Genomic DNA, 27397 nt, shown 5'->3' on the forward strand with positions numbered 1-27397 from the left:
CAGGAGGTGCCCAAACCAAGTTTCCATTTAATATAAAAGTTCACATAGTCTGTCTGACTTGTCTTCTTTTCCCCTCTCTCTCCTATCCTCTCTCAACAACCCCTACGCTACTGTTGAATGAAAACTGACTGTAAATTCGGGCATTGTGGCTGACCAAGCTCCGACGACTCTCAGTCGTCTCACCGCCGGATCGGAGAGAGCTGAGCTGCCGCCTTTGCCTCCACTCATATACATTTTACTATTACTGTAAGCCTTTTCACTTTTCAGAAAATCGAATATTCTCTGTAATTAGCATGTTAGGTGGGAGACTTGGTCTCTGAAAATTTTCCGGTTGTGTTTCTCACCGGAATTTGAATGCCGATACGGTAATTCGTAGCAATTTCCTGGTATATATAGAATACTGATTGTGTTATGCATTCATGGTAGGTGGGAGGGAGTATTTGGGAGTTTTGGCACCGGTTGTTTCCGGCAATGGGGATAAGAAACAAGAAAACTGGACGTTTTTCGGTTTTCAGCTGAAGTTATCTGATTAGAAGAAGACCAGGGAGAGTGTTAATAGAGACATTAATGTAAGAGACAAGTCAAAAGAGACTTGGATGGCTTGTGAATTGTAGGGGCTCAATCAAGGATGAAATTTGAAGGGGGATTTTTTATTCCCCGGGATGACAATTTACGGGTCGTGGATTCTTGGGTTCCAGTGACTCCACAGAAGCCGACTCCAGTGAAGCCTCATCCGGTCCCAGTCAACCTTTATGGGAACCTCCATCAAGGAGGAAATCGGCAACAACAATTGACTGGAATTACGAGGGAGCATGTACCGGTGGGGGCTAGTTACAATGGCATGACTCAAGCAGTTAGCCCGAATGGTCAGCTACATAGATATGGTTATGATGGTAGTGTGGGGGAGAACATTCAAATGATCAATCACATTTCAGACTCCTACAATGCAGGATTCTTCACACAGTTGCTCTGTGATGAAGGCTCAAGTTGGAAAGATAATCCATTGACACAACAGCTACTACATGATAATGCTGCTTATGTTGCCTCTGCAAACGGGAACCTGAGCAGAAGTGTGGACATAGCAGCGAACACACCTCTAATTCCTAAGTTGCATCCTCAATTGAGAAACCAAGGAATCGACTCAGATAGTTTCTTGCTAACCAACCAAAATTTCAACAGTGGTTCGTATCCTTCAAGTAGTGTGGACATAGCAGCGAACACACTTCTATATCCCAATTTGCATCCTCAATTGAGAAACCAAGGAATCGATTCGGCTCATTTCTTGCTAACCAATCAAAATTGCAACAATGGTTCATATCCTTCAAGTAAGGTGATGAGCACATCGTTGGTTATGGATTTTCCTTCTCAAGTTGACAACAGTCAGAGAGATTCCAACTCAGTTCATTGGTTATTTGGCGACCAAAATTACTGCTCAAGTTCAAATTCAAACCCTTTGAGTTATGGTGACAGCTTGTCCCAGATATGCCAGAGTAAGTATTTTTATTCGGTTCTCATATCTGTGTCATACACTGCAAACAAAGATTTCCATGAAATGTGTCACAAATCCATCAAAGTCTTACGTGACAAATAACTGATTCAAACATTTGGAATATTGTCATAGATGAGAGCACTTCCAAGCGGAACTTTCATGTCTTGAAATTTCAACTTAATTGCAAGTATCTTTTACATTTAACCAATGATCTATATGCATTATAACTTGTTTGTATCTTATCTTTATTTTTCACTTAACCAACTTCATTTTGGCACCCAAACACTACCTAAAAGTAAAGACTTGACGCTGTTGGATGATGTTAACCAAAAACAAAAGAAAAGCAGGGGAAAGAGGGGCAAAACAAAGCAAGAACGTAACACTTTTTGAATGCCATTAGATAATAGTGATTCTTAGTATTAACCTCCGTAAAGTTTACCCACTTTAACTTAGATGTGGTGGTTGGCTCTCAAAATCTAGTGGCTTGTTGTACTTAAAAGCCTAAAACGTTTACCTTTGCACAATTCAACGGCTTAAGGCAATAGACCAATATATATAAGCGATCCATAAAATATTTCAATTTCAATTGGAAAATCACAAATTGATGAAGGTGAAACATTTATAACTTGGGTGTGTCATACTGCATCTAAATGGTCTTGAAATCATGATGAATTTCACTCCGGTGGACAATTTCTTAATAGCCATATATTGCCAAAAATCCCTTCACTGTTAAAAGTATTTGACAGAAAAACTGCTTTCTGCACAGATGATTTCCCTGTACCATTCATGTCAAGCTGTGATCTAAACTCCTTACTAACAATAGAAGCTGATGTTGCCTCATGTGTTGCCAGCCAACACCAATTCACAACAGACCAGGACAAGAATTTGGAGAACGACCAGCTTTCTGCATTACTGAAATTCTTGATGGAGGAAGGTTCTAGCAAGGAAAAAGATGAGCAGGTGAAACTAACCATGTCTATAGGAGATGAAGCAATTCAAAAAAATGGTTACGAACTCTTGCAGAACATTGTGAAGTCATCAACATCAGCAATTTCTACACCATACAAGGGAAACAAAGATTCTGACAGGGAAGGTGACAGAGGGACTGATCTAAACAAGACACCGCAGCAGCAACCATCGAAGCAAAGAAAACATAGGCCCAAAGTAATCAGAGAAGGCAAACCCAAAGGGACACCAAAGCCTACAACTCCAAGCAATACAGAGTCTAAGGAGAGCCAACCAGCAAAGAGGAAGTACGTAAGAAAGAATGTTCAAAAGGAATCCCCAAGTCCACTGGCAAATGGTATAAGGGAGACAATAGACCCTAATGCTGGAAAAGGTGCAAAATCATGCAGAAGAGCTCTAAATTTTGATTCAGAAAATACCATGGATGAAACCCAATGCAAAGCAGGTGGTCAACAAGATGAGATGCAGCAAGGGATCAAGATGAATTTTGATTCTCAAGGGACATCTATGGTCCCTGTAACTAACCAGGGTTTAAAAGCCAGACCAGCAAAGCAAGGTGCCCTACAGAATGAATTGATGGTAGAGAACTGTGAACACGAAAGTTTCTTTGAAACAAGAAACCAGAATAACGTGTACAAAATAATATTTTTTGTGTTTATGATTTTGGGGTTACGATCTCTCTCAAATTTGGTCCTCTGATTCTATCTTCGTAGGGTGTAGGTTTGTGGATGAGTTGTTGATCCAAAGGGCCGTCGGGGCTTGATCTAAGGATGACCAGTTGATGAACGGATCTTCAAGGGGCGTTGGGCTTGATCTTGAAGAATGGGTGTATGGATTTCTTCAAGGGGCTTTTGGGCTTGATCTTGAAGGTTGATGGATGAGCAGATCTTCAAGGGCTTTTGGGCTTAGTCTTGAAGAACAATTGGATGTGTGGATTTGTTTGTGCTGTTGATCCAAGGGGCCGTTGGGGCTTGATCTTAGGATGAACGATGAACACTTTCTTCAAGGGCCGTCGGGGCTTGATCTTGAATAATGGTTGTGTGGATTTCTTCAAGGGCTTTTGGGCTTGATCTTGAAGGTTGATGGATGAGCGGATCTTCAAGGGCTTTTGGGCTTAATCTTGAAGAACGATTGGATGTGTGGATTTGTTGAGGTTGTTGATCCAAGGGGCCGTTGGGGCTTGATCTTAGGATGAACGGATGAACACTTTCTTCAAGGGCCGTCGGGGCTTGATCTTGAATAATGGTTGTGTGGATTTCTTCAAGGGCTTTTGGGCTTGATCTTGAAGGTTGATGGATGAACGGATCTTCAAGGGCTTTTGGGCTTAATCTTGAAGAACGATTGGATGTGTGGATTTGTTGAGGTTGTTGATCCAAAGGGCCGTTGGGGGCTTATGCTTAGGATGAACGGATGAACACTTTCTTCAAAGGCCGTCGGGGCTTGATCTTGAATAATGGTTGTGTGGATTTCTTCAAGGGCTTTTGGGCTTGATCTTGAAGGTTGATGGATGAGCAGATCTTCAAGGGCTTTTGGGCTTAGTCTTGAAGAACGATTGGATGTGTGGATTTGTTTGTGCTGTTGATCCAAGGGGCCGTTGGGGCTTGATCTTAGGATGAACAGTTGATGAACACTTTCTTCAAGGGCCGTCGGGGCTTGATCTTGAATAATGGTGGAAGTTCTTCAAGGGCCGTTGGGGCTTGATCTTGAAGGAGGATTTGACGAAGAAACGAAGAGTGTTTTCTTGATCCTTCGGGATTTTCTTGAGAGCTTTAGAGTTTCAAAGCTTCAAGGATTTGGGGAGTTCTCTTCCAATTTGGGAGTAGAGAAATGTATTTGTGAATTGGTTGATGCTTGATACCTTGATGGAGAAGCCTATTTATAGGCTTTGAGAATGAATCACCACCACAAAATATTTTTTTCCTTTCCAAGCACCATTGCCTAATTTTCCCACTTAATGCAATATTGAAATTGAAGTGGTGTAACTTATGGCCTAATTTCCCACTTAATACCATTTTAAACTTGAAGTGGTCTAACTTATGGCCTAATTTCCCACTTAACACCATTTTAAACTTGAAATGTGTATGCTTTGTCATTGTCCAAATGAGAAAAACTTGCTTTGATCCGTAATGGATTGAAGTGTGCTTACCTTGTCATTGCCCAAATTGAGAAGAAAAACCTTGTTTAATCATCCAAGGGTATTTCTTCCTATTTTGTTGAGTCACATGCCATGTGTACAATTTGTACGACACGTGGCGTATGCCATGTATGCCTTGACACGTCAAAACTTTAATGCGTTGGGTGAACATTTGTTTTACTGAAATTTCGATGTCTACAAATGCCCCCACTTCAAGGCGCGTCGTAGACATGTGCTTGTCACGTGTAGAAGATGCGTTTTGAAGTCCCTTAATGTAGATGTCAACCCAAGGGCCGTCGAAGCTTGATCTTGAATTGGGCTGGAAATTTCTTCAAGGGCCATTGAGGCTTGATCTTGAGTTTAACTGGAAGATTTTTTTGGTTTCCTCCAATCGTTGATTTTCCACAGGCTTAGTCTTGAACTGGGCTGGAAATTTCTTCAAGGGCCATTGAGGCTTGATCTTGAGTTCGACTGGAAGATTTTCTGGTTTCCTCCAATCGTTGATTTTCCTTTGTGCTACTCTTGAACTGGGCAGCAGGAAATTTCTTCAAGGGCCATCGAGGCTTGATCTTGAGTTCGACTGGAAGATTTTCTGGTTTCCTCCAATCGTTGATTTTCCTTTGTGCTACTCTTGAACTGGGCAGCAGGAAATTTTGGTCTCCCCCGAAGGTCTGAGCTTTACTCTTTTTTTCTGTTTCTTTGTTCAATCTCTCCAATTCGTATTGAAGAGTGTTAGAGGATAGCTCAGCATATGCAGTTGTTGCTTGTCTCCACATGCTTTAATGTATCATTTTCACTTGCCTTACTTGCTCCCCTTTGCAGAAGTGGTCCCTTCTCTGGAAGTGTATCAACCGTTGAAGATGACTACTCGAGAGCAACGCTAGGTAAGCAACCAGGGAATAGATTCCAGGCAGTCGGTTCCAGATCGGAAGACTGACTCCAAGTGCCGGCTGATTGTTTCTTTCACTTTGCCATGCGAGTAAGAACAAGGACAAAGGAAAAGACAAGGAAAAAGCATGATATGAGATACCTTTGCTTTCGACCTTGATGATGTGAGATACCTTTGCTTTTGAAGAAGCGGCGAATGGATCAGCACATGTATTTGTTGTGCTTGTCTCCACATACTTCAATCTACCGTTTCCTCCTGGGTCATCTGTACTCCAGGCATCTGGTATCTTCTTTGGGGAAGAAGAAAAAATTGAGTATTTCGAAAGGCTTTGCTGGGAGTGCGCCCTCAGAGGTGAGGAAGAGTTGGGCATTTTTTTTTTTCAGGTCTGCCTTGCCATAAAAGATGAAGGTCGACATATATAGGGATTTCCCAATAGCAAGTGGTGGTTATGTTCTTTTACCCTTGTCGACAAACGTCTCTTCGATTTTTTAACAAGCGTCTCTTCGATTTCTGAGCGAGCGCCTCTTCGAAAAAGTAGTCACGGGTGCGGCTCTGTCACCACGCTTGTTGGCAAAGGCGCGTAGTTGGGATGATAACCTTCACGTGTTTTCAACTTTGTCAGAGATCTTTTGACAAAGTTGAACGCGTTATCTGAGAAGCCGCGAAAGCGTCGCCGAACTTCACGCAGGAAAATCCGATTTTTTGAATCGGTGGTCGTGTCGCCTTGGCTTTTTATAGAGGTATCGATCACCTCCAACATGCACACTTTGAAGATCGCCCGTTTGTGAAAATCGTCTTCGGCCCTTTCTGATTTTACTCCATCCACCTTTCTCTTTTAACCTTTTGACAATGGCTAACCCGTCTAACATTTGCTTAGATTTGAGTCTCAGCAGTGATCCGAGTGCGCCGCGTCAGGTAAATGTATGGTGCCCTTCTTTCTTATCTTCTAATGGCCCTTTGACAGGTGAAGATTCTGTGATGAAGGACGCAACAACAGCTACGATAGTAGCTAGGAACTTCCTCACTCCAAAAGATAGTAGGCTGCTTTCAGAACGGTCCGATGAGTTGGCCGTTCAAGAGTGCCTAACTCTCAGTGTTCAGTGCGCAGGCTCTGTGTCCAACATGGGAAAACGCCTACTTGCTCGATCCCGCCAAGTGGAATCATTGATGGCGGAGGTGGAAACTCTTAAGCAAGAGATCAAACAGCTTAAGCACGAGAATAGAAGTTTGCATGTGCTTGCAAATAACTATTCGACGGGCATGAAGAGGAAGCTTGATGAGCTGCAAGAATCCAGTGGTCGAATTCAAAGTGACCGTCAAAGGCTTGCTGCTTTCTTCCAGAGGCACCTTTTTCCTGGCTCATCTAGCGTTCCACCAAGTATTGAGGCCTCTTCTTTGATGCCTCCCGCTTCTGTAGTTTTCCCAAGTAGTGGGGCTTCACGTGAACAACCTTTATGAAAGCTCCATCTTTTTTTTTTTTTTTTTTTTTTTTTTTTTTTTTTTTTTGGTACGCACTTGTAATTTCTCGGAGATCAATGAACATGCTTTACTTTATTTAGTGTATTGTGCTAAATACAGATAAAACATATACATCACCAACATGTGTTATTTCCCTTTTTTTTTATTTTTTTTATTTTTATTTTTTTTATTTTGATGATGTGACTGTACTTGAAGTTTTGAAGTTTCAAGTTGCCTACGTACCCTTGGTTGAGGAGGGATCAAGTCATGACGTAGTTCAAATGAGTGATGGTTTTGATGATGATTTTGCCGTACACAGTTTACGCTCTTGCGGGCCAGGAGCGTGGTGCGTTTACTTTAGGGGTAGTAGCGCTTCAAAAATCTGCCGTTGATGGGGCCGATCTTCAACCCGTCTTCTGCCATGATTAAGTAGGCGCCATTGGTGTAGATCTCTTGTATTACGTAGGGTCCATCCCACTTTGATGTGAACTTGCTTTTTGTCTTATGAGTTGTAATGATAGGCCTACACAATGCCAGCACGAGATCTCCGGCTTGGAAAGACCTTGGGCGGACTTTCTTGTTGAATGCCTTGGATAACCGTGCTTGGTAGCATTCCAAGTGTTGTTGAGCTTTGAGCCTTCTCTCATCCAGCGCTTCCAACTCCTGAAGGCGCAACTTTGCATTTTCTTCATCAGTCAAGCCTTCTTGTATAGCCATCCTTAGTGAGGGAATTTGACTTTCGAGCGGTAGAACAGCTTCTACGCCATATACGAGAGAATAAGATGTAGCTTGGGTAGGAATCCTATGTGTAGTCCTATATGCCCAAAGTGCTTCACTTATTCTTTCATGCCAATCTCTCTTTGTTCGGCCGATTACCTTTTTCAGGAGGTTGCACAGCGTCTTGTTGAATGCTTCCGCGAGGCCATTGGCCGGAGCATGATACATGGAAGACTTGTGCTGCTTGAACTTGTATTTGTCGCAAAGCTCGTCCACGAGTCGGTTGGAGAACTGCTTTCCGTTGTCAGTGATAATGTAGCGAGGCACCCCATATCGGTGGATGATATGCTCCTTGATGAAACGAACAACAGTTTCCTTTTTTACTTCCCTTAAAGGGATGGCTTCAGCCCACTTGGAGAAGTAATCTGTTGCAGCTAGGATGTAAGCTTCCCCTGCAGATGACTTTGGCGTAATTGGTCCTACAACGTCCAATCCCCATGCGTCGAACGGCCATGAAGCAACTGTAGGGTGTAATGGTTCAGGCGGTTGATGTATGAAGTTGGCGTGGAATTGGCAGGCTTGGCACCTTTTGGCGTGTTCCAGGCAGTCCTTCACCATGCTCGGCCAGTAGTAACCCATTCTTTTAAGCCGGAAATGTAGCTTTGGTCCAGACTGATGTGCCCCACACACACCTGAATGTGCTTCTTCCATGGCTAGATTAACTTCTTCCTCACCTAGGCATCTCAGGAGCACTCCTTCAAAAGAGCGTTGATAGAGTGTTCCTTTGTAGTAAAGGAAGCGAGGTGCTCGTCGACGTATTTCGGAACGGTGTCTGAGATCATCTGGAAGCTTTCCGTGCTCTAAGTAGTCGATCAGCGGCTGTCTCCACTCTTCAGCATCGACTGGAAGTACTGAGATGACATTTGTATCATCTAGTGACATTTCATTAACGAGCGGAATCACCCATCTTTGGCAAACTGGCACGTCTGCAACTTCATCTTTTCCTAGTGTCATACTCGAGGCTAGATTGGCGAGAGCGTCTGCCATTTGATTTTCCTTTCTTGGCACATGTTCTAGTGTCACAGCTTCGAACTTTTGTAGCAATTGGGTCGCTAGCCGGAAGTATGGGACGAGATCATCTTTCCTCACCTCATATTCAGTTAAGAGTTGATTGATTATGAGCTTGGAATCGCCATATACCTTAAGAGCTGTGATTTCCATGTTGATCGCCATTTGGAGCCCGATGATCAATGCTTGGTACTCAGCAACATTGTTGGAGCATAGCTCATTCAGTTGGAAGGAGTAAGGTAGTATTTGCCTTTGTGGCGACATGAATACTAATCCTGCCCCCGCTCCGTCTGCTCGTGCGGATCCGTCGAAGAACATCGTCCATGTTGGGAAGATGTCGATGTAGAACACCTCCTCGTCAGGCAAGTAGTGTTTGGTGCTGTTTGCAGTTTCAGCTCGTGCAGGCAAGGAGCGTTTTGGTGCCGTTTGCAGTTTCAGCTCGTGCAGGCAAGGAGCGTTTGGTGCCGTTTGCAGTTTCAGCTCGTGCAGGCAAGAAGCGTTTTGGTGCCGTTTGCAGTTTCAGCTCGTGCAGGCAAGGAGCGTTTGGTGCCATTTGCAGTTTCAGCTCGTGCAGGCAATGAGCGTTTTGGTGCCGTTTGCAGTTTCAGCTCGTGCAGGCAAGGAGCGTTTTGGTGCCGTTTGCAGTTTCAGCTCGTGCAGGCAAGGAGCGTTTGGTGCCGTTTGCAGTTTCAGCTCGTGCAGGCAAGGAGCGTTTGGTGCCGTTTGCAGTTTCAGCTCGTGCAGGCAAGGAGCGTTTTGGTGCCGTTTGCAGTTTCAGCTCGTGCAGGCAAGGAGCGTTTTGGTGCCGTTTGCAGTTTCAGCTCGTGCAGGCAAGGAGCGTTTGGTGCCGTTTGCAGTTTCAGCTCGTGCAGGCAAGGAGCGTTTGGTGTCACCTTTTAGGCTCGTGCGAACGAGGAGCTTGTGGTGTCGTTTGCAGTTTCAACTCGTGCAGACAAGGAGCTTTTGTTGTCACCTTTTAGGCTCGTGCGAACGAGGAGCTTGTGGTGTCGTTTGCAGTTTCAACTCGTGCAGACAAGGAGCTTTTGTTGTCACCTTTTAGGCTCGTGCGAACGAGGAGCTTTGGTTGTCGCCTTTTAGGCTCGTGCGAACGAGGAGCGTTGGTTGTCGCCTTTTAGGCTCGTGCGAACGAGGAGCGTTGGTTGAATTTGTCAAACGATCTTAGAGAGGCATTCCTTGCAATCTTCATAGCAAGGAGTCTTGACCGAGTGATTGAAGAAGTCTTTGGGGAAGAAATCGCGCATTGTGATGGCAACGGACGATCTTTGTGTCATAACTTCCTCATCCTCAACACTTTCATGTAGCTTTGAAGGTTGACGGTAGCTGCTTTGCCCCCTTTCCGATTGGTGAACTTGTGGAGGAGACCTATGTTTCTTGTGCATTTTCTTTGGAGTGACATAAGTCCATCCTTCAACTTCACTTGACGTGACTGACATGGTTTTGGAGCATGCCCCCAGCGGTTGAGGTGAAGATTTTGAGTTCAAAGAGCCAAAAGTGACGGTGGTATAGTTTGACTTCACCACATCATTAAGATCTAGCTCGATGATCCCTTTCTGAGCTAACTTCATGATGAGATCTTTTAGCACAAAGCACTTTTCCGTCGGATGACCAATGAAGCGGTGGAATTTACAGTACCTTGGACTGTTAGTACGGTTCATCTCTTCCGGCCGTTTGCACTCAGGTAGGTCGATCACCTTTTTGTCAAGCAAGTCTTTCAACATGGCAACCACGTCAGAGTCGGGGAATGGATATGTCTTCTCCTCAAGCTCCTTCAAAGTGCGTCTACGTATCTCTTGATCACGAAAAGCTTCGGTTTGAATCGCCTTGCCTCGTGTATGGGTTTTGACTGGAGTTGTGTTGACCGTCATTGCTTCCTTGGTGGGTTTCCACGCAGCCTTATCCACCTTGGGCCCCAAAACTTTGTCATTCTTGTAGTCGGCGATCTGTTCTTTCTTCTCATGACGGGTGATGCTTAACTCCATATCATGGGCGCGGGTGGCTAACTCCTCAAATGTTCGTGGTTTAATGCCTTGAAGGATGTAGTGTAGTCCCCACTGCATGCCTTGAACGCACATCTCAATGGCAGAGATTTCAGAAAGCCGATCTTTACAATCCAGACTTAAGGAGCGCCATCTATTTATGTAGTTGATGACAGGTTCATCTCTCCACTGTTTCGTACTGGTCAGCTCTAGCATGCTTACAGTACGACGAGTGCTGTAGAAACGGTTGAGGAATTCCCTTTCTAGCTGGTCCCAACTGTTGATAGACTCGGGTTCGAGGTCGGTGTACCAGTCAAAAGCGTTACTTTTCAGCGAACGTACGAACTGTTTGACAAGGTAGTCTCCCTCTGTCCCAGCATTGTTGCAAGTTTCAATGAAATGGGCGACATGTTGCTTCGGGTTGCCTTTTCCATCGAACTGCATGAATTTTGGGGGCTGATAACCCCTTGGCATCTTCAAAGCATCAATCTTCTTGGAGTAAGGCTTTGAGTACAGTACGGAGTCATGCGAGCTTCCTTCGTACTGTGTCTTGACAGTGCTTGCGATCATCTCCTGTAGCTGCTGGATAGAGAGAGATTCCATGAACGCCGTTGCTTGGTCTAGCTTCAGCTTCTCTTCGACTTTCTCCACTGGAGGCTCCTCTTCTTCGTCGACTTCTTTCTTTAATAGGCCAACATTTGGGTCGACTTTCACGTCGGGCAGCGCATCTAGTTGGTTGACAAGTGCGGCAATCTGCAAGTCCTTCTCTTCCACAGTCTGTGTAAGCTTTGCAATTGCTTCGCTCATTTGAGCCAGTTGTTCTTCAACAGAGGTGACGCCGATGGTCATGACTTGTGCAACCAATAGACATGACTTTCCTTCAGACATCCATAGTGCTGATGAAGAACCCCATTGGCCATTTTGGGGTGTCATTTTGTGTGCCTCAATAGCATGCTTTGGTGCCCCCATCAAGGTCAGGTGGATGACCGACTCGCGCCTTTGATGCTGCTCTTGCTTGCTTAGCAGTACCAACTTTGCAGCGGCATGTTGAGAAGTGGTTGTGGCACCAATGGATGCTCCATTTGCGGCGGAAGTGCTTATGCTTCTTCCCTTGGTGGTTGCAAGAACGGCTTGTCCCTTGCTTGATGCCATTGATTTTGGAGGTGTGCTTTGGTTGTTGTCAACTCCGTAACCATGCTCCTTCAACTTCTTTTGAGTTTTGGTGAGGTCACGATCTTTGTCGTTGACGGTGTTTGAAACCTTCTTTCCAAGATTTGAAGAGGAAGCAAAGTCATGCCTAGCCTTTGACATGAGTTCGTAGGCATTTGGGTTAAAGCCTTCTTCGGTCTTCTTAGTTGGAAGAGAGCTTGGTTTCACTTTGACGCCATGTTGCGCCTCCAGACGGTTGATGAGTCCGGCGGTTTGCAAGTTTTTCTCCTCTGCAGTCTTTAGCAGCCTTGCAATTGTTTCCTTCATCTGAACCAACTGTTTTTCAATGGAGGTAGTGCCGATAGTCATGACTTGTTCTTTGTTTGAAGCCATGGACTGTGCTTAAAAATCTTGAACGGAGACAGAGATGAGAGGTAGAGATGGTCCCACTGGGCGTGCCAAATTTGTGAACACGAAAGTTTCTTTGAAACAAGAAACCAGAATAACGTGTACAAAATAATATTTTTTGTGTTTATGATTTTGGGGTTACGATCTCTCTCAAATTTGGTCCTCTGATTCTATCTTCGTAGGGTGTAGGTTTGTGGATGAGTTGTTGATCCAAAGGGCCGTCGGGGCTTGATCTAAGGATGACCAGTTGATGAACGGATCTTCAAGAGGCGTTGGGCTTGATCTTGAAGAATGGGTGTATGGATTTCTTCAAGGGGCTTTTGGGCTTGATCTTGAAGGTTGATGGATGAGCAGATCTTCAAGGGCTTTTGGGCTTAGTCTTGAAGAACAATTGGATGTGTGGATTTGTTTGTGCTGTTGATCCAAGGGGCCGTTGGGGCTTGATCTTAGGATGAACGATGAACACTTTCTTCAAGGGCCGTCGGGGCTTGATCTTGAATAATGGTTGTGTGGATTTCTTCAAGGGCTTTTGGGCTTGATCTTGAAGGTTGATGGATGAGCGGAATTTGAATGCCGATACGGTAATTCGTAGCAATTTCCTGGTATATATAGAATACTGATTGTGTTATGCATTCATGGTAGGTGGGAGGGAGTATTTGGGAGTTTTGGCACCGGTTGTTTCCGGCAATGGGGATAAGAAACAAGAAAACTGGACGTTTTTCGGTTTTCAGCTGAAGTTATCTGATTAGAAGAAGACCAGGGAGAGTGTTAATAGAGACATTAATGTAAGAGACAAGTCAAAAGAGACTTGGATGGCTTGTGAATTGTAGGGGCTCAATCAAGGATGAAATTTGAAGGGGGATTTTTTATTCCCCGGGATGACAATTTACGGGTCGTGGATTCTTGGGTTCCAGTGACTCCACAGAAGCCGACTCCAGTGAAGCCTCATCCGGTCCCAGTCAACCTTTATGGGAACCTCCATCAAGGAGGAAATCGGCAACAACAATTGACTGGAATTACGAGGGAGCATGTACCGGTGGGGGCTAGTTACAATGGCATGACTCAAGCTGTTAGCCCGAATGGTCAGCTACATAGATATGGTTATGATGGTAGTGTGGGGGAGAACATTCAAATGATCAATCACATTTCAGACTCCTACAATGCAGGATTCTTCACACAGTTGCTCTGTGATGAAGGCTCAAGTTGGAAAGATAATCCATTGACACAACAGCTACTACATGATAATGCTGCTTATGTTGCCTCTGCAAACGGGAACCTGAGCAGAAGTGTGGACATAGCAGCGAACACACCTCTAATTCCTAAGTTGCATCCTCAATTGAGAAACCAAGGAATCGACTCAGATAGTTTCTTGCTAACCAACCAAAATTTCAACAGTGGTTCGTATCCTTCAAGTAGTGTGGACATAGTAGCGAACACACTTCTATATCCCAATTTGCATCCTCAATTGAGAAACCAAGGAATCGATTCGGCTCATTTCTTGCTAACCAATCAAAATTGCAACAATGGTTCATATCCTTCAAGTAAGGTGATGAGCACATCGTTGGTTATGGATTTTCCTTCTCAAGTTGACAACAGTCAGAGAGATTCCAACTCAGTTCATTGGTTATTTGGCGACCAAAATTACTGCTCAAGTTCAAATTCAAACCCTTTGAGTTATGGTGACAGCTTGTCCCAGATATGCCAGAGTAAGTATTTTTATTCGGTTCTCATATCTGTGTCATACACTGCAAACAAAGATTTCCATGAAATGTGTCACAAATCCATCAAAGTCTTACGTGACAAATAACTGATTCAAACATTTGGAATATTGTCATAGATGAGAGCACTTCCAAGCGGAACTTTCATGTCTTGAAATTTCAACTTAATTGCAAGTATCTTTTACATTTAACCAATGATCTATATGCATTATAACTTGTTTGTATCTTATCTTTATTTTTCACTTAACCAACTTCATTTTGGCACCCAAACACTACCTAAAAGTAAAGACTTGACGCTGTTGGATGATGTTAACCAAAAACAAAAGAAAAGCAGGGGAAAGAGGGGCAAAACAAAGCAAGAACGTAACACTTTTTGAATGCCATTAGATAATAGTGATTCTTAGTATTAACCTCCGTAAAGTTTACCCACTTTAACTTAGATGTGGTGGTTGGCTCTCAAAATCTAGTGGCTTGTTGTACTTAAAAGCCTAAAACGTTTACCTTTGCACAATTCAACGGCTTAAGGCAATAGACCAATATATATAAGCGATCCATAAAATATTTCAATTTCAATTGGAAAATCACAAATTGATGAAGGTGAAACATTTATAACTTGGGTGTGTCATACTGCATCTAAATGGTCTTGAAATCATGATGAATTTCACTCCGGTGGACAATTTCTTAATAGCCATATATTGCCAAAAATCCCTTCACTGTTAAAAGTATTTGACAGAAAAACTGCTTTCTGCACAGATGATTTCCCTGTACCATTCATGTCAAGCTGTGATCTAAACTCCTTACTAACAATAGAAGCTGATGTTGCCTCATGTGTTGCCAGCCAACACCAATTCACAACAGACCAGGACAAGAATTTGGAGAACGACCAGCTTTCTGCATTACTGAAATTCTTGATGGAGGAAGGTTCTAGCAAGGAAAAAGATGAGCAGGTGAAACTAACCATGTCTATAGGAGATGAAGCAATTCAAAAAAATGGTTACGAACTCTTGCAGAACATTGTGAAGTCATCAACATCAGCAATTTCTACACCATACAAGGGAAACAAAGATTCTGACAGGGAAGGTGACAGAGGGACTGATCTAAACAAGACACCGCAGCAGCAACCATCGAAGCAAAGAAAACATAGGCCCAAAGTAATCAGAGAAGGCAAACCCAAAGGGACACCAAAGCCTACAACTCCAAGCAATACAGAGTCTAAGGAGAGCCAACCAGCAAAGAGGAAGTACGTAAGAAAGAATGTTCAAAAGGAATCCCCAAGTCCACTGGCAAATGGTATAAGGGAGACAATAGACCCTAATGCTGGAAAAGGTGCAAAATCATGCAGAAGAGCTCTAAATTTTGATTCAGAAAATACCATGGATGAAACCCAATGCAAAGCAGGTGGTCAACAAGATGAGATGCAGCAAGGGATCAAGATGAATTTTGATTCTCAAGGGACATCTATGGTCCCTGTAACTAACCAGGGTTTAAAAGCCAGACCAGCAAAGCAAGGTGCCCTACAGAATGAATTGATGGTAGAGAACTGTGAACACGAAAGTTTCTTTGAAACAAGAAACCAGAATAACGTGTACAAAATAATATTTTTTGTGTTTATGATTTTGGGGTTACGATCTCTCTCAAATTTGGTCCTCTGATTCTATCTTCGTAGGGTGTAGGTTTGTGGATGAGTTGTTGATCCAAAGGGCCGTCGGGGCTTGATCTAAGGATGACCAGTTGATGAACGGATCTTCAAGGGGCGTTGGGCTTGATCTTGAAGAATGGGTGTATGGATTTCTTCAAGGGGCTTTTGGGCTTGATCTTGAAGGTTGATGGATGAGCAGATCTTCAAGGGCTTTTGGGCTTAGTCTTGAAGAACAATTGGATGTGTGGATTTGTTTGTGCTGTTGATCCAAGGGGCCGTTGGGGCTTGATCTTAGGATGAACGATGAACACTTTCTTCAAGGGCCGTCGGGGCTTGATCTTGAATAATGGTTGTGTGGATTTCTTCAAGGGCTTTTGGGCTTGATCTTGAAGGTTGATGGATGAGCGGATCTTCAAGGGCTTTTGGGCTTAATCTTGAAGAACGATTGGATGTGTGGATTTGTTGAGGTTGTTGATCCAAGGGGCCGTTGGGGCTTGATCTTAGGATGAACGGATGAACACTTTCTTCAAGGGCCATCGGGGCTTGATCTTGAATAATGGTTGTGTGGATTTCTTCAAGGGCTTTTGGGCTTGATCTTGAAGGTTTCTTCAAGGGCCGTCGGGGCTTGATCTTGAATAATGGTGGAAGTTCTTCAAGGGCCGTTGGGGCTTGATCTTGAAGGAGGATTTGACGAAGAAACGAATAGTGCTTTCTTGATCCTTCGGGATTTTCTTGAGAGCTTTAGAGTTTCAAAGCTTCAAGGATTTGGGGAGTTCTCTTCCAATTTGGGAGTAGAGAAATGTATTTGTGAATTGGTTGATGCTTGATACCTTGATGGAGAAGCCTATTTATAGGCTTTGAGAATGAATCACCACCACAAAATATTTTTTTCCTTTCCAAGCACCATTGCCTAATTTTCCCACTTAATGCAATATTGAAATTGAAGTGGTGTAACTTATGGCCTAATTTCCCACTTAATACCATTTTAAACTTGAAGTGGTCTAACTTATGGCCTAATTTCCCACTTAACACCATTTTAAACTTGAAATGTGTATGCTTTGTCATTGTCCAAATGAGAAAAACTTGCTTTGATCCGTAATGGATTGAAGTGTGCTTACCTTGTCATTGCCCAAATTGAGAAAAAAAACCTTGTTTAATCATCCAAGGGTATTTCTTCCTATTTTGTTGAGTCACATGCCATGTGTACAATTTGTACGACACGTGGCGTATGACATGTATGCCTTGACACGTCAAAACTTTAATGCGTTGGGTGAACATTTGTTTTACTGAAATTTCGATGTCTACAAGAACCAGATTCCAGGAACTATGAGTAACTGTACCTCTTCCATGAATATTATGCCAAATAACTTTTTATTCCTGCCAGAAAGGCAACCATCGGCATCCCTACTTGCTACAACAAAAGACATGCATCTGAAAAATTTGCATGTTATGGAGAGACATGTAGAAAATGGGAATTATGATTTATGCCAGAGAAGATGCAGAGATGGATACACTCCCTTGCAGCAACATAGCCATGATGAAGGAATGTGTCAAGATGTTTTGAACACGAAAGATTCCTTGAAACAAGAAACCAGAATAACGTGTACAAAATAATATTTTTGTGTTTATGATTTTGGGGTTACGATCTCTCTCAAATTTGGTCCTCTGATTTTATCTTCGTAGGGTGTAGGTTTGTGGATGAGTTGTTGATCCAAAGGGCCGTCGGGGCTTGATCTAAGGATGAACAGTTGATGAACAGTTGATGAACAGATCTTCAAGGGGCGTTAGGCTTGATCTTGAAGAATGGGTGTATGGATTTCTTCAAGGGCTTTTGGGCTTGATCTTGAAGGTTGATGGATGAGCAGATCTTCAAGGGCTTTTGGGCTTAGTCTTGAAGAACGATTGGATGTGTGGATTTGTTTGTGCTGTTGATCCAAGGGGCCGTTGGGGCTTGATCTTAGGATGAACGATGAACACTTTCTTCAAGGGCCGTCGGGGCTTGATCTTGAATAATGGTTGTGTGGATTTCTTCAAGGGCTTTTGGGCTTGATCTTGAAGGTTGATGGATGAGCGGATCTTCAAGGGCTTTTGGGCTTAATCTTGAAGAACGATTGGATGTGTGGATTTGTTGAGGTTGTTGATCCAAAGGGCCGTTGGGGCTTATGCTTAGGATGAACGGATGAACACTTTCTTCAAGGGCCGTCGGGGCTTGATCTTGAAAGAGGATTTAACGAAGAACGAAGAGAGCTTTCTTGATCCTTTGGAATTCTTGGGAATTTGGATGGTTGGAAGCTTTGGAGTTTCAAAGCTTCAAGGATTTGGGGAATTCTCTTCTAATTTTGGAGTAGAGAAATGTATTTGTGAATTCCTTGATGCTTGATACCTTGATGGAGAAGCCTATTTATAGGCTTTGAGAATGAATCACCACCACAAAATATTTTTTTCCTTTCCAAGCACCATTGCCTAATTTTCCCACTTAATGCAATATTGAAATTGAAGTGGTGTAACTTATGGCCTAATTTCCCACTTAATATCATTTTAAACTTGAAGTGGTCTAACTTATGGCCTAATTTCCCACTTAATACCATTTTAAACTTGAAGTGGTCTAACTTATGGCCTAATTTCCCACTTAACACCATTTTAAACTTGAAATGTGTATGCTTTGTCATTGCCCAACATGAGAAAAACTTGCTTTGATCCGTAATGGATTGAAGTGTGCTTGCCTTGTCATTGCCCAACATGAGAAGAAAAACTTGTTTTGATCCTCAATGGATTGAAATGTACTTGCCTTGTCATTGCCCAAAATGAGAAGAAAAACTTGTTTAATCCTTCAAGGGTATTTCTTCCTATTTTGTTGAGTCACACGCCATGTGTACAATTTGTACAACACGTGGCGTATGCCATGTATGCCTTGACACGTCAAAACTTTAATGCATTGGTGAACATTTGTTTTACTGAAATTTCGATGTCTACAGATGTCATTCGAGCAAAAACTAGCGGTAAGAGCCTTAAGATGAAAGAAAATATTACTCAGGGTGACTCTCACTCGGTACTAAAGATCTTCTCCCTCCCCCTTCCAAGTGAAGTCAGGGGATCCAAGAGGGAGTATTGTCGAACCGTGGAGCATACACATCTTTCTACCAATCATCCACCTAGTTCACTGTCTTGCCAAGAGATATATCAAATGGATGGCCATCAGAGAATGCTAAGCCAGGATTTTTCACTACGTCATAAGAAACAGAAATTCGAGAATGGGTATTTGGGCATCTATAATACGCCTTGTGAAGTTACACCAATTGAGAAGCGTCTGGGAAATTTTGAAAGAACAGGGCAAAATAAAGTCAACTCAAATGGATTCGCATCAAAGAAACATACGATATTGAGTTCTTCCATTGAAAGTAACAAAAGCATGGATAGACAGAACAAAGGAATGGACAAGTTTACGAGTGACAGATACACTTACTCAATCGCTTCTGGGAATAATTTTCTAAATCCGCAGATCTCATCCAAATCACATTCATGCCACGATTTCACCCAAGGTCTTGGTTTTTCCACCCATTCCACGATTGAAACCTGTAACCAGCTAGCCTCATCATACCCCAAAAAATCCGTTCAACCAGGAAACAAGCAGGTATCTCGAACTCACCATGATAACATGTTAAAAATGAAGCAGACTGTGGGATCCACACAGGCAGGTATAGATAATGTCCTGCAAGAGAAGGATGCCTCGTACAATTATCAGCAGCCTTCTTCAAAAGCAATCGGTACTTCTAACATAAAAAACCTCTTAAAAAAATGTATCATCACAATAGTTATTTTCAACTCACAAATAATGACATACTCTTGATTTTGATGCAGGATTTCCAGTAAGAGGACATATTATATCAATAGATAACATCATACATGAGTTTAATAATCTGAACCTCAATGGAAGATGCAGCAAAATTTTAGAGCACGAGCAAAATGCCCTTGTCCCATACAAAGGAGACGGTGCAGTTGTTCCCTATGAAAGATTTATCAAGAGACGTAAGCCACGGCCTAAAGTAGAGCTTGACCCAGAAACAAATAGGATATGGAATTTTTTGATGGGCAAGGAAGGAAGCGGAGGCATTAAAGGAAATGATAAGACAAAGGAAAAGTATTGGGAAGAGGAAAGAAAGGTTTTCCAAGGCCGAGTTGAATCATTCATTGCACGCATGCATCTTGTTCAAGGTACAATAACTTATATTTTATAACTAAATTGTATTGTCATGAACTACCATGTTGCATATGTTAAAAAAATTATAACGTCAACATTGCCGTCTACGTGCTTGAAAGCTCTTTAACAGATTTAATTGCAAAGTATTATTAAATATTGAAGCTCTGAACTAAAGAGGACGATCATCCTTAGATTCATTACTATACTGTAGTGCCTGTCCAACTGTGTGAACTGCAAGTTAAGCCACCCACCTAGTAAGCTAGAAAAAAAACATGTACTTCCTTCTTTTTATTCTTTTCTCTTTCTTTTTCATTTTTTTTTTTGGGGTGAAAAAAGAAGGGTTTTTCACACAATCACACCTGAAATAATGAGAAGGTAATAGAAGACTGACATTTTAGGGATTAAAAGGTCTTTTGATTACATAGACGTCTTGAGAAACAATAGCGTTAGAGAAGATACAATACTATTCAACACAATAGTAACACACAATTGCGTAAGTCTAGGCCCTTATTATGTAATTGAGTGAATATGTACTGTAAATTAATCAGCTCTAAGCACTTGATGTAGCCCTTTCTTAATCTATACTCCATTATAAACAATGATTAATACAAAAGCCTTTTCATTACATTAAAAATGACTGACTAGGAAGAATTCAAGTGCAAAAATGACCAAAATATGAATAAAAAGAATTAGCATTGTTATGTTGGCAAATACATATTTTTCCAAGTCAATTTGAAAATCTACTGAAAAAAATGTATAGTAAATTATCCAGAAGACCAGCGCAGCCTTGGCCAAATGGTTAAACCAGTGAACCATGACCTATATATCAGAGTTGATGGTTGGTAAAATTTTGATAAATATGCAGTGAGGTTCTATCTAGCAGAAAATCTTAAATGATCACAACAATGGTATACACACACACACACATGTATGAAAACAAAGATATGAATGTTTTAAATTTCATACCACTTGCTAGGCTGACCCACGTTTCCTTTTCTCCTTTGGCAGCAAATTTTCTGGCTCACATAAACTACTTTAGTGGCAATCTGCAGCACAAAATACATTTTCACCTATGTCAAGAATCCACAAAGTTTCAATTTTATATTCAATATGGAAAAAATTAAGCTCAATCTAACTTGACTACATATGAAACATATATAAACCAAGCTGATGCCATTTTTTGCAAAGTAAGTTTTTCCTTGTTAAAGATTGCACAATTTGTATTTCTCTCAATTAGACAACGGATAAGAAGTACTTTTGCTTCTCATGTACCATAAAGACATAATTCATTATAATTTTCTCCAATTAGTTCCTGGGTACTTCAAAGGTAACATGCAGAACCTTTGATAAAATTAATCTATACAGGAGACAGACGTTTTTCAAAATGGAAAGGATCAGTTGTTGACTCAGTGATTGGAGTTTTCCTTACTCAGAATGTTTCAGACCATCTATCAAGGTACGTTCACAACTTTAGCATGTATATACAACCGGATTTCCCATACGTGAATGTCTTGAAGTGAACAGTATTCTTTTTGTTCCTTTAACCTTCGTAGCTCTGCCTTCATGTCTTTGGCTGCACGATTTCCGCTTAAGTCAATCACGAAGCTCAACAGAAGGTTGGGACAAACATATTGGTAAAAGAACCAGCAGTTCGCATGACAAGTCCAGATGATGTCACCAAATGGCATAAAGATATGTCAAGTCAGCCAATCTATCACCCGATTTCTAGGACACTCCATGAATCTGAAGATAACCAGAGAGACAGTGAGACCTCAGGGACAGAAAGGAACTTAGTGGAGGCACACAGTCAATGTTTGGAGGAAGAATTTGTATCATCTCAAGATTCTTTTGAATCCTCAGTCACTCAAGGCGCTGCAGGAATCAATTTGTACTCGGGCTCCAACTCAGAAACAGAAGATCCTATCACTGGGTGCCAACCCAAGAAGATTTATGTTTCCCTTTCAACACGTCAACAGATGGAGAAAGCAACCAAGTTTCAAGACGTTTACAATCAAGTAAATGGAAGTTCACTGTCAAATGACGGATCCAAGAATGGGCATATTAAATCTGCACAGCTAAAGGGACGATCAGACAGAACCCATCATCTCAATGGCACTTCCTTCAAGGATTCAATCAATCTTGACTATAAAAAAATGCAACTACCAGTTGCTCCTTCCAGCAACAATCAGTTTCACATGTACCCAGATTCTGGAGAACCAGAGCTATGGAGATTTGGAAATTTCAGTGAGGAAAGCATATACTCTTGGCCTTCAACTGCTTCCAGGTTTAATATTGAACATGAAGAAAATTACAAGAGCTTAAAAACTGAAGAACTGCCAGGAAGTGTCATTAATTCCTCCATGCAACAGAATATAACAGAGGACCCGTATCCATCTTTCAAAGAGCACTCGACAGACCAGCAAGGGAATTCTGAACCAAGGTCAAGCATGGGAGATGATCAACCTTCCCACTACAGTCACCAATGTGTGGGAAACCTAACCTTCCAATCAGAAAATACATCAGCCACAGAGCCTGTAAAGCATACTGAACCACTTCTGCGAAATAAGTGTGGTAGCGAGCAGCATGTCCAAAATGTCAGTGAGCTCAATAGAAAATCTTTCAATGTCTTTGATAGCATCTCTGTAGCAAATAACCAAATGTACATTGAAAATCAATCAGTTGATTCCAATTTACAGGTACAAAAAATCCCAAATGAAGAAAAGGAAAGTAAAACTCCAAAAGGAAAAAAAGGAAAGGCTGATGAGGGCGAGAAAAATAATGCAGTTGACTGGGACATTTTGAGAAAGCAGGCACAAGCCAATGGTAGGAAAACAGAAAGAAATAGAGATACAATGGACTCTCTGGACTATGAAGCACTCATAAATGCTAATGTCAAAGAAATATCTGATGCAATCAAGGAGCGAGGGATGAACAACTTGCTAGTGGAACGAATGCAGGTTCTCTTCTATTAGTGTTCAGTCTAAAGACCTCATGTTTGTTAAGAGCACCGTTAATTTGCCCCAAGATAACATCACAGGACAGGTTAACAGTGATTGCAAAATGTTTGTAGGAATTCCTAAAGCGACTGGTTAGAGAACATGAAAGCATCGATCTGGAATGGTTAAGAGATGTTCCCCCTGATAAAGCAAAGTCAGTCATTCCAAATAATTCATTTTCTTCTATAACATTACAACTGCCCCTTTTATGCACAAGGCTATCCAAATGATGAACAATGGACTGCAGTGCATCCGTATATTTTGTATATAGTTAATTAGTTATCACATATGCTTATTCTGCAGGGATTATCTATTAAGCATACGAGGATTGGGCTTGAAAAGTGTGGAGTGCATCCGGCTTTTAACACTTCACCACCTTGCTTTCCCGGTAACAATTGTGTGGCACAATTTAGCAATTTTCCTATGATAGTCCGGGAACATCTTACAATATAAGAAATATTGTTTCTTTTTGCTCCATAAAGGTTGACACAAATGTTGGAAGGATAGCAGTAAGACTGGGATGGGTCCCCCTCCAACCATTACCAGAATCACTGCAGTTACACCTCTTAGAACTGTAAGAAAATAATATCTCAACAATTGGATGATTAACTTTTCCATAATTGCAAGTGCTAACTGTATCATTCTCTAGGTACCCAATGCTGGAGTCGATTCAAAAGTATTTATGGCCAAGATTGTGCAAACTTGATCAACTAACCCTGTAATCTCATACTTCCCTAGAACCATTCATATTAATTTGTGGGCACTTTCTTTTTTACTTGCTCTTTTGCTAATTAGCTGACTATTGAATGACAGTTACGAGCTGCACTACCAGATGATTACATTTGGAAAGGTATTTATGGCGCTTCTTTGATTAGAAACATGATTTGTGATTAAGCAAAAATAGAATAAGTCCCTCTTGTTTTCGTATGTATGCAGGTATTTTGTACAAAGAGTAAACCGAATTGCAATGCATGTCCAATGAGAGGAGAATGTAGACACTTCGCAAGTGCTTTTGCAAGGTTCGAGCAATCATCTCTGGAAAATTGTATGTATATTGATGTCACTGTGGATGTCACTGTGCAGGAAAATAAACGCTGAAGCGTGTCACGAGAAACCTTACATATTTTGGGGCATGAGATTCTGGCCTTATTAATTAGTAATCAGAAAGTGTTTCAAAAACTTAAACTAGTAGATAGTTTCATGTAGAATCTGTAGAAGTAAGAAGTACTCTATGTTTCACTAATCACATGGAACAAGAAAGAGAAGTAAAAAATAAAAATAATAAACAACAATACAGTACATTATTATGAGACTCTCTGAAGAAGACAGTCTTAATCAAATTCAGACCAACCTTGTTTGGTGCAGTGCAAGACTTGCCCTGCCAGGGCCAGAAGAGAAGAGAATTGTCAGTTCAAATGTTTCCATTGAACCCGAGATAAATCCCACCATAGCTGTCACTCCTATGTCACTGCCTCCGCCTGAGAACAACTCACTCCTGATAGCAGGTACTGTAACTAAAGAGTGTGAACCAATAATCGAAGAGCCAGCAACGCCAGAACAAGAGTTGACAGAGCTATCAGAAAGTGAAATTGAGGACTTCTTCTATGAAGATCCTGATGAGATTCCTACCATCAAACTCAACATGGAAGAGTTCACATCGACATTACAAAACTATATGCAAGAGAAGAAGCTCCAAGAAGGTGACATGTCCAAGGCCTTAGTTGCCTTGAATCCAGAAGCTACTTCTATCCCTACGCCCAAGCTGAAGAACGTCAGTAGACTACGAACGGAGCACCAAGTGTAAGTCCCTGTCTTCCCAATAAAACCGCATATGCTTACCAATACACTGGACGCAGTAACAACATACCCATAGCATGTTCAATCAAACAAAACAATTTTTGGTGTCTAAATACTGAATTCGCTGCCATCAGAATTCTAACTGCATTTTAAATAACTCTCTGCCTAGGATATATTATGAGTTTCGACATACATACCTATATATAAACATATGTACATAGACGTAACTATAATTCTCCATGACAAACTTATACATCTGTGTGGATACAATGCAGGTATGAACTACCTGATTCGCATCCACTCTTGGAAGGGGTAGGTTAATATGTTAATTGTGCATATGGAATATATGAAACATTCTTAATCTCAGTTTATCACTATTCAACTTTGCAGATGGATAGACGGGAACCAGATGATCCAAGCCCATACCTTCTAGCTATATGGACACCAGGTAAGCTCAAGAAATCACAGAGAACTGAGATGCATTGTTGAAAATTGAGTATCTTGTACATTTTGCTAAGTGATGCATTGATTCTGCATCACGGTATACCAGGGGAGACTGCAAATTCAATTCAACAACCAGAAAGCAGGTGCGGCTCCCAAGATCAAAACAAATTGTGCAATGAGAAGACATGCTTTTCATGCAATAGTATAAGAGAAGAAAATTTGCAAACAGTCAGAGGGACGATTTTGGTGAGGAAAATGTAAATTGTGATAATATGTAAACAAAATAGACCACCTGCAGTTGTTACTAAAATTTAATTCATCTTGTCACAGATACCTTGTAGAACAGCAATGAGAGGGAGCTTCCCCCTCAATGGCACATACTTTCAAGTTAACGAGACAAGTCTTCTTCAAACAAATTTCCTTCGATTTTATCCACTGTGTCTAGTCAGGACTAAGTTAATAGCAGTCCAGAAATTACACCTTATCTAAATTAGAGGCACTCCTCCAAACCAATAGGTCAAAAAGAGTGCTATCTGCCTATTCTCATTTATAAACAAAACTCTATCACGATGCAGATGTTCGCAGATCATGAATCTAGTCATAACCCAATTGATGTTCCAAGGGGGTGGATATGGAATTTGCCAAGACGGACAGTATACTTTGGAACTTCGGTATCGACAATTTTCAAAGGTAATGAAATTGAGATACCACGGTTACTTTCCAAAGAACCCAATTAGAAATGTAAAGTCACTCACAATGAAATACCTTCGACCAGGTCTATCAACAGAGGGAATTCAATACTGCTTTTGGAGAGGTATGTGATATGCTGACTTCAGTTCTTCATATTAGTTTGAGGATAACGATTTAGGAACATAAGACACCAACGGATAACTATTTAGGAACATAGTACATAAATAAGAAGATAACACAAGATCACAAAATTAAATTCCGACACAACCTACTTGGATGTTTGCAACTATATATTGTGTAAGAACTTCATCTAGTCGATAGGATATTAGAATATCCTAAAGTCAATCAAAAGCCAAATGTATTTGATCATTTTAGTGACTACATCATGTCGGCATAAGATTATACTGTTTATGCACCTGTAAAGTTCAGACATGGATAACGAGGTTGTTTATTCACACAACTCTAAGGCAGAAGTTCTGAAGGTGGGTGTGACTGTTGAAAAAAAGAAAAACATTCTATTGCAGAACTGGTGTCTTTACATTAGCTGTCAACTGACGAGATGGCGAACAAGTTTCCTTGTAGACTGATTGATTTATTTGCAGGATATGTTTGTGTGAGGGGATTCGAAAAGAAAACAAGAGCACCACGGCCCTTAACGGCCAGATTGCACTTCCCAGCGAGCAAGATGACCAAGACAAAAAATGAAGAGAAGAAATAAAACTGACCATGATGGCACAGAGAAGATTATTCATCAGATATACAGAAGACTACTGACTGTGTGAGAAGAACAATGACTAACAAATTCTAGCACATTTAATTATTCTTCCTCTAGCATGAGATGCACACATTATACGATGGGCGGGCAGCGGAAAGCCAGCACCATTCAGGAAATGTGAGGTCTCGTGACGAGTTGATTGTATTCTGTACAGAATAGTTCAATAAATTCCGAGAAAGGAGTAATCCATTCAATAACTTGCCAGAAGGTCCAAAACATTCATAACGTTTTCCTTTTTTTTTTTTTTTTTTTTTTTTTTTTTTTTGGCCCCACAAAGAAACAGGAATGAGGAGGTGAGAAATCAAATCGTTTAACAAGTAACATTGTAAATGATGCTTACCTGCCATAATTGGTTGCTGATGAAAAATAAACCCTTTCAAACTTCTACATTATTGACAAGAGAGCATCTGGAGAAGATGTCAAAACACGAATCAACAGAACATATCTAAATAAGGGGGGCTGACAACGATACTCACCTGTATTTAATACAATCATCATCTTACGGTCAGATTTTATGTGATTATATCTATTTAATACAGTCACCTGACTGTCAAGATGGTGATTGTATTAAATACATGTAAGTATTGTAGCGGGATCCCTAAATAGGTATAGTCAAAATCAATTAAATCTTGTCAACAAACATTCTGTCACAAAGATCCAACTACAAATAAGCAAGATGCAATCTAACAAGAACTAGAGAACTCAATGACAATAGAAGAGAGGTGATGCAACCGTCTACAACACATAGCAAACACATTTTCTGTTTTTATTTTGTTTATGGTAATACAGAACCGAAACAGATAAGAGGTTACCTTCCACCCTAAGAATAATTGTTCTACGATTTAACATTCAGAGACCAGAGTAA

General features: G+C 41.4%; 1 protein-coding gene and 1 pseudogene across 2 annotated transcripts; both read left to right on the forward strand.

Moving 5' to 3' along the window:
• Nucleotides 1–60: 60 nt before the first annotated feature.
• Nucleotides 61–13024, forward strand: LOC148689725 (uncharacterized). Its single transcript, XM_088688522.1, has 4 exons — nt 61–246; nt 427–1490; nt 2256–3044; nt 12918–13024. The coding sequence occupies exons 2-4, from the start codon at nt 629–631 to the stop codon at nt 13022–13024; spliced, it is 1758 nt and encodes a 585-aa protein (XP_088544648.1). The 5' UTR covers nt 61–246; nt 427–628.
• On the forward strand, nt 12884–26729 carry LOC137708856 (transcriptional activator DEMETER-like; annotated as a pseudogene). Its single transcript, XR_015958415.1, has 21 exons — nt 12884–13981; nt 14747–15529; nt 16939–17185; nt 18606–19396; nt 19491–19844; nt 21196–21286; nt 21384–22787; nt 22901–22980; nt 23130–23214; nt 23309–23400; nt 23476–23544; nt 23640–23676; nt 23763–23845; nt 24192–24626; nt 24899–24935; nt 25014–25071; nt 25174–25313; nt 25398–25461; nt 25641–25757; nt 25843–25881; nt 26360–26729. The product of XR_015958415.1 is annotated as a transcriptional activator DEMETER-like (transcript).
• The last annotated feature ends 668 nt before the right edge of the window (nt 26730–27397 follow it).

The sequence above is a fragment of the Pyrus communis genome, chromosome 17 (assembly GCF_041283825.1).
Source record: "Pyrus communis isolate YQ-2024b chromosome 17, ASM4128382v1, whole genome shotgun sequence".
NCBI classification, from domain to species: Eukaryota; Viridiplantae; Streptophyta; class Magnoliopsida; order Rosales; family Rosaceae; genus Pyrus; species Pyrus communis.